The 7,914-nt window shown below is 40.2% G+C and overlaps 1 protein-coding gene across 1 annotated transcript in view; it reads left to right on the top strand.

Moving 5' to 3' along the window:
* Nucleotides 1-871, top strand: part of LOC112078148 (kelch domain-containing protein 3-like) — a gene marked incomplete at its 3' end in the record, with an annotated part of 13,909 nt that extends 13,038 nt beyond the window's left edge. Inside the window, exon 4 of the mRNA XM_070441962.1 lies at nt 658-871. Within this exon, the coding sequence (XP_070298063.1) occupies nt 658-871 (214 nt within the window). The remainder of the gene's footprint in view (nt 1-657) is intronic.
* Between the last annotated feature and the right edge of the window lie 7,043 nt (nt 872-7,914).

Genomic DNA, 7,914 nt, shown 5'->3' with positions numbered 1-7,914 from the left:
TCCCAACTCCTCTCCTCAGTGTACTCCTGTCCACCATCATCACCAACCCTCTCCCAACTCCTCTCCCCTCTCCAACTCCTCTCCTCAGTGTACTCCTGCCACCATCATCACCAACCCTCTCCCCCTCTCCCAACTCCTCTCCTCAGTGTACTCCTGTCACCATCATCACCAACCCTCTCCCAACTCCTCTCCCCCTCTCCCAACTCCTCTCCTCAGTGTACTCCTGTCACCATCATCACCAACCCTTCCCAACTCCTCTCCCCCTCTCCCAACTCCTCTCCTCAGTGTACTCATGTCACCATCATCACCAACCCTCTCCCAAACCCTCTCCCCCTCTCCCAACTTCTCCCCCAGGGTACTGCTGCCACCATCATCACCAACCCTCTCCCCTCTCCAAACCCTCTCCCCTCTCCCAACTCTCTCCCCAGGGTACTCCTGCCACTCTGCCACCTTCTCCTCTCCGCTTTCCGCTCTCCTCTCCATCTCTCCTCTCCCTCTTTCTCTCTCTCTCTCCTCTTTAGGCTCATGGAGGGACTTCCACTTGGCCACCATTATCACCACTAAGTCTCTCTCCCCCTCTCTCCTCTTCTCTCTGTTCTCTCTAGGGTACTCCATCACCACTAAATCTCTCCTCTCTCCTTTCCTGTCTTCTCTCAGGGTACTCCAGCTCGTTGGAGGGACTTCCACTCTGCCACTATTTTGGCACTAAGATGTTTTGTGTTTGGAGGCAGAGCAGATCGCTTCGGTCCGTTCCACTCTAATAATGAGATCTACTGCAACAAGATAAGGTGTGTTGATACAGAGACCAACAGCTGGCTGAACACTGCTACTACCCAGCTCCTACCAGAGGGACGACGTAGCCACTCAGCCTGTAAGAGATAGAACACACAAACACTCGTTGCATTTTTCAACCCTTTATCTTGTAATGTAGTTTAATGGCAGTGTTGAATAAAAGGCTCATGTCAATGCATTCATTATAGGAAAACTGTCTGAATTCAAATGTTCCATCTTTCTTTTCTGTAATTATGTTCTGTTGACTGCAGTCTCTCCTTGTGTGACCTTTCAGTCTCCCTTCACATTGGGGGTGAGGGCCCCACTGCTCCTGTTGGGGTGTGTTTGTGTCTATAGGGCCCCTCTTGCCTTCCTTTAACATAGTAATAGTAGTAGTAGTAGTGTTTAGTACATGTAGTAGTAGTAGTGTTTAGTACACGTAGTAGTGTTTAGTACACGTAGTAGTAGTAGTAGTGTTTAGTACACATAGTAGTAGTAGTAGTAGTCGTCGTGTTTAGTACACGTAGTAGTGTTTAGTACATGTAGTAGTAGTATTGTTTAGTAACGTAGTAGTAGTGTTTAGTACACCTTGTGGTGTTTAGTACACGTGGTAGTAGTAGTAGTAGTAGTAGTAGTAGTAGTAGTGTTTAGTACACGTGGTAGTAGTAGTGTTTAGTACACATAGTCGTGTTTAGTACACTTAGTAGTAGTAGTAGTATTGTTTAGTACACGTAGTAGTACTAGTAGTGTTTAGTACACGTAGTAGTAGTACTGGTAGTAGTCGTTTTAGTACACGTAGTGGTAGTACTAGTAGTAGTAGTGTTTAGCACACATAGTATTAATAGTGTTTAGTACACGTAGTAATAGTAATAGTAGTGGTATTTAGTACCAGTTATAGTAGTTGTGTTTAGTGCACATAGTAGTGTTTAGGTTTTTAGCTGTGTGTAGTAGTAGTAGTAGTGGTATTTAGTAGTAGTAGTGCGTAGTAGTAGCGGTGTGTAGTACACATAGTAGTAGTGTTTAGTACACATATTAGTACTTTTTAGTACACATAGTAGTGTTTAGTACACGTAGTAGTAGTGGTTGTGTTTAGTACACATAGTTCTCGTTTTTAGCACACATAGTAGTTGTAGTGTTTATATTAGTAGTGGTAGTAGTAGTGGTAGTGTTGTGCAATAGTAGTGTGTAGTAGTAGTAGTAGTAGTGTTTAGTACACGTAGTAGTAGTAGTTTTTAGTGAATGTGGTATTAGTGCGTAGTACATATAGTAGTAGTTGTTGTGTTTAGTACACGTAGTAGTAGTTTTTAGTACACGTAGTAGTAGTAGTAGTAGTGTTTAGTGCATGTGGTATTAGTGCTTAGTACATGTAGTTGTTGTGTTTAGTGCACGTAGTAGTAGTGTTTAGTACACATAGTAGTTGTTGTGTTTAGTGCACGTATCAGTGGTAGTAGTAGTGTTACGTACACGTAGTAGCAGCAGTGTTTAGTACACATTGTTTCAGCGGTGTTTAGTACACGTAGTTGTAGCAGTGTTTAGTACACGTAGTATTAGTGTGTAGTACACATAGTAGTAGAAGTGTTTAGTACACATAGTAGTAGTAGTGTTTAGTACACATAGTAGTAGTAGTGTTTAGTACACGTAACCGTAGTGGTGTTTAGTACACATAGTAGTAGTAGTGTTTAGTACACATATTAGTGTTTAGTATACCTAGTAGTAGTAGTGTTTAGTAGACGTAATAGTAGTAGTATTGTTTAGTACATGTAGCCATAGTAGTGTTTAGTACATGTAGCCATAGTAGTGTTTAGTACACATAGCCGTAGTAGTGTTTAGTACACATAGTAGTGTTTAGTACACATAGTAGTGTTTAGTATACCTAGTAGTGTTTAGTATACCTAGTAGTAGTAGTAGGGTTTAGTACACGTATTAGTAGTAGTATTGTTTAGTACACATAGTAGTAGTGTTTAGTACTAGTAGTAGTAGTGTTTAGTACTAGTAGTAGTAGTATTGTTTAGTACACATAGTAGTAGTAGTGTTTAGTACACATAGTCGTAGTAGTGTTTAGTACACATAGTAGTGTTTAGTAACGTAGTAGTGTTTAGTATACCTAGTAGTAGTAGTAGTGTTTAGTACACATAGTAGTAGTGTTTAGTACACGTAGTCGTAGTAGTGTTTAGTGCACGTTGTAGTGTTTAGTATACATCGTAGTAGTAGTGTTTAGTACACGTAGTAGTAGTAGTGTTTAGTACACTTAGTAGTAGTAGTGTTTAGTACACACAGTAGTAGTAGTGTTTATGAACCTTAGTAGTCATAGTAGTGTTTAGTACACGTAGTAGTGTTTAGTGTACGTAGTAGTAGTAGTGTTTAGTACACATATTAATAGCTGTAGTAGTGTTTTGTACACGTAGTGGAAGTGTTTAGTTCACGTGTTAGTAGTGTTTAGTGCACGTGGTAGTAGTAGTAGTGTTTAGTACATGTAGTAGTAGTAGTATTGTTTAGTAACGTAGTAGTAGCAGCAGTTGTTTTTAGTACACACAGTAGAATTAGTGTTTAGTACACGTAGTAGTGTTTAGCACACATAGTAGTAGAAGGAGTATGTAGTAGTAGTGTTTAGTACACATATTGGTAGTCGTAGTAGTAGTAGTAGTAGGTGTGTTTAGTACTACTAGTAGTGGTGTTTAGTACTACTAGTAGTAGTAGTATTGTTTAGTACCCTTAGTAGTAGTGGTGTTTAGTACACATAGTAGTAGTAGTAGTAGTAGTGTTTAGTACCCTTAGTGTTAGTAGTGTTTAGTACACATAGTGGTATTAGTGCTTAGTACACATATTAGTGGTAGTAGTGTTTTGTACACGTATTAGTGTTAAGTACACACATTAGTAGTGGTTGTCATTTTTGTACATGTAGTTTTGTTTAGTACACATAGTAGTGTTTAGTAAACATAGTAGTAGGAGTAGTGTGTAGTAGTGTTTAGTACACGTAGTAGTAGTGTTTAGTACACATAGTGTTATTAGTGCTTAGTACACATATCAGTGGTAGTAGTGTGTTGTACACGTAATATTAGTAGTGTTTAGTATTGTGTGATAGTGTTAGTAGTGTGTAGTAGTATTAGTAGTGTTTAGTAGTGTGTAGTAGTAGTGGTGTTTAGTAGTGGTAGTGGTAGTGTATTAGTAGTAGTGGTGTGTAGTAGTAGTAGTGGTGTGTATTAGTAGTAGTAGTGGTGTGTAGTAGTAGTAGTAGTGCCGTGTAGTAGTAGTAGTGGTGTGTAGTAGTTAGTTAGTAGTAGTGGGTGTGTAGTAATAGTAGTAGTAGTGGTGTGTAGTAGTAGTAGTAGTAGTGGTGTGTAGTAGTAGTAGTGTGTGTAGAGTAGTAGTGGTGGTGTGTAGTGGTAGTAGTGGTGTGTATTAGTAGTAGTAGTGGTGTGTATTAGTATAGTGGTGTGTAGTAGTAGTAGTAGTGGTGTGTAGTGGTGTGTAGTGGTAGTAGTGGTGCCGGTGTAGTAGTGGTGTGGTGTGTGTAGTAGTAGTAGTAGTAGTAGTAGTGGTGTGTAGTAGTAGTAGTGGTGCCGTGTAGTAGTAGTAGTGCCGTGTGGTGGTAGTAGTAGTAGTAGTAGTAGTAGTAGTAGTAGTGTCGTGTAGTAGTGTCGTGTAGTAGTAGTAGTAGTGGTGTGTAGTGGTAGTAGTGGTGTGTAGTAGTAGTAGTGCCGTGTAGTAGTAGTAGTAGTAGTAGTAGTGGTGTGTAGTGGTAGTAGTAGTGCCGTGTATTAGTGCCGTGTAGTAGTAGTAGTAGTGGTGTGTGGTGGTGTGTAGTAGTAGTAGTGGTGTGTAGTGGTGTGTAGTGGTAGTAGTAGTAGTAGTAGTGCCGTGTAGTGGTCTGTATTAGTAGTAGTAGTTGTAGTGGTGCGTAGTAGTGGTGAGTAGTAGTATGATGTTGTGTTGTAGTAGTGTGTTGTAGTAGTGTATAGTTTATAGTAGTAGTTTTTGTACACGTTGTAGTAGTAGTGTTTATTTTTATTGTTTTTATGTATTTCACCTTTATTTAACCAGGTAGACTAGTTGAGAACAAGTTCTCATTTACAACTGCGACCTGGCCAAGATGAAGCAAAGCAGTTCGACACAAACAACAACACAGAGTTACACATGGAATAAACAAACATACAGTCAATAATACAGTAGAAAAATAAGTCTATATACAATGTGAGCAAGTGAGGTGAGATAAGGGAGGTAAAGGCAAAAAAAGGCCATGGTGGCGAAATAAATACAATATAGCAAGTAAAACACTGGAATGGTAGATTTGCAGTGGAAGAATATGCAAAGTAGAAATAGAAATAATGGGGTGCAAAGGAGCAAAATAAATAAATAAATACAGTAGGGGGAGAGGTAGTTGTTTGGGCTAAATTATAGATGGGCTATGTACAGTAGTAGTAGTAGTTGTTTTTAATAGTAGTAGTTGTATTAGTGTTTAGTAGTAGTAGTATTGGTAGTAGTAGTGGTGTTTAGTAGTAATAGTAGTTAGCAGTAGTAGTAGTTAAATATAGTGTTTAGTACATGCAGTATTGTTTAGTACACGTAGTAGTAGTGTTTAGTACATGTAGTAGTGTTTAGTACACATACTAGTAGTAGTAGTAGTGGTGTGTAGTAGTAGTTTGTAGTACACATAGTAGTAGTAGTTGTGTTTAGTAATAGTAGTAGTAGTTGTTGTGTTTAGTAGTAGTAGTAGTAGTTGTTGTGTTTAGTAGTAGTAGTAGTAGTAGTTGTGTTTAGTAGTAGTAGTAGTAGTTGTTGTGTTTAGTAGTAGTAGTAGTAGTAGTTGTGTTTAGTAGTAGTAGTAGTAGTAGTTGTGTTTAGTAGTAGTAGTAGTAGTAGTTGTGTTTAGTAGTAGTAGTAGTAGTTGTTGTGTTTAGTAGTAGTGGTGTTTAGTACCCATAGTAGTAGTATTGTTTAGTACACAGAGTAGTCGTGTTTTAGTAGTAGTAGTTAAATATAGTGTTTAGTACATGTAGTATTGTTTCGTACACGTAGTAGTAGTAGTAGTAGTGTTTAGTACATGTACTAGGGTTTAGTACACATACTAGTAGTAGTAGTGTGTAGTAGTAGTGGTGTGTAGTAGTAGTTTGTAGTACACATAGTAGTAGTAGTTGTGTTTAGTAATAGTAGTAGTTGTGTTTAGTAGTAGTAGTAGTAGTTGTGTCCAGTGTGTGTGTGTTTGTTTTCCTGTGTGTGTGTGTTTTTTCCTGTGTGTGTGTGTGTGTGTGTGTGTGTGTTGTTCTGTTGGTGTGTATTGTCCTGTGTGTGTTTTGCCCTGTGTGTGTATTGTCCTGTTGTTGTATTGTCTTGTGTGTGTATTGTCTGTGTGTTGTCCTGTGTGTGTGTGTGTGTTGTCCTGTGTTTGTGTGTGTGTGTGTTTGTCCTGTGTTTGTGTGTGTGTGTGGTTGTCTGGTGTGGGTGTGTGTGTTTGTTATCCAGTGTGTGTGTGTCTGTGTTGTCTAGTGTGTGTGTGTTTGTCTAGTGTGTGGTGTGTATTGTTGTCCAGTGTGTGTGTGTGTGTGTTGTCTAGTGTGTGTGCGTGTGTGTGTTGTCTAGTGTGTGTGCGTGTGTGTGTTGTCCAGTGTGTGTGTGGGGCTCCAGCCTCAAGGGCTCCATGTCTGGGGCAGCAGTGTGTCTGAGGGAGAGAGAGGGACAGTGAACAGGGGCTCCATGTCTGGAGCAGCAGTGTAACTAACATGTTGTCTCTTCTCTACAGCCCATGTCCAGAACAGGGGATGGGAGATGAGTTTAACCTCATGGATCATTCTGACCTCTACATACTAGACTTCAGTAAGTATCCCCTCTGTCTTTCTCGTGCTCACTCACTCTCTCAATTCAAAGGTCTTTATTGGCATGGGAAACATATGTTTACATTGCCAAAGAAAGTGAAATAGATAATAAACAAAAGTGAAATAAACAATGAGTGAATGAGAGTGAATGGCCTGGCCTTAGTGAACACCTACAGAACACCTACATCGCTAGACAGACATGTCCAATTCTTCAATAGATTTTCAAGACGATTTAAATCAAAACTGTAACTAGGCCACTCAGGAACATTCAATGTCGTCTTGGTAAGCAACTCTATTTGGCCTTGTGTTTTAGGTTATTGTCTTGCTGAAAGGTGAATTTGTCTCCCTGTGTCTGGTGGAAAGCAGACTGAACCAGGTTTTTCTCTAGAATTTTGCCTCGTTCTATTACGTTTCTTTTCATCCTAAAAAATAACTCCCTAGTCCTTGCCAATTTATTTGATTTTATTTTAAACTTAACCTTTATTTAACTAGACAAGTCAGTCAGAAACTGACCCAGAAACGTCCTTTTACTCTTTGTTCTAGACGACCAATTCTCATAGCTTTTAGCCGTACCCTCATCCTACTCCTCCTCTGTTCCTCTGGTGATGTAGAGGTGAATCCAGGCCCTGCAGTACCTAGCTCCACTCCTATTCCCCAGGCGCACTCATTTGTTGACTTCTGTAACCGTAAAAGCCTTGGTTTCATGCATGTTAACATTAGAAGCCTCCTCCCTAAGTTTGTTTTATTCACTGCTTTAGCACACTCTGCCAACCCGGATGTTCTAGCCGTGTCTGAATCCTGGCTTAGGAAGACCATCAAAAATTCTGACATTTTCATCCCCAACTACAACATTTTCAGACAAGATAGAACGGCCAAAGGGGGCGGTGTTGCAATCTACTGCAAAGATAGCCTGCAGAGTTCTGTCTTACTATCCAGGTCTGTACCCAAACAATTCGAGCTTCTACTTTTAAAAATCCACCTCTCTAAAAACAAGACTCTCACCGTTGCCGCCTGCTATAGACCACCCTCTGCCCCCAGCTGAGCTCTGGACACCATATGTGAACTGATTGCCCCCCATCTATCTTCAGAGCTCGTGCTGTTAGGTGACCTAAACTGGAACATGCTTAACACCCCAGCCATCCTACAATCTAAGCTTGATGCCCTCAATCTCACACAAATTATCAATGAACCTACCAGGTACCACCCCAAAGCCGTAAACACGGGCACCCTCATAGATATCATCCTAACCAACTTGCCCTCTAAATACACCGCTGCTGTTTTTAACCAAGATCTCAGCGATCACTGCCTCATTGCCTGCATCCGTAATGGGTCA

This window comes from Salvelinus sp. IW2-2015, unplaced genomic scaffold (genome assembly GCF_002910315.2).
Source record: "Salvelinus sp. IW2-2015 unplaced genomic scaffold, ASM291031v2 Un_scaffold5314, whole genome shotgun sequence".
Classification (NCBI taxonomy): Eukaryota; Metazoa; Chordata; class Actinopteri; order Salmoniformes; family Salmonidae; genus Salvelinus; species Salvelinus sp. IW2-2015.
This window is presented reverse-complemented; position numbering and strand designations above follow the sequence as displayed.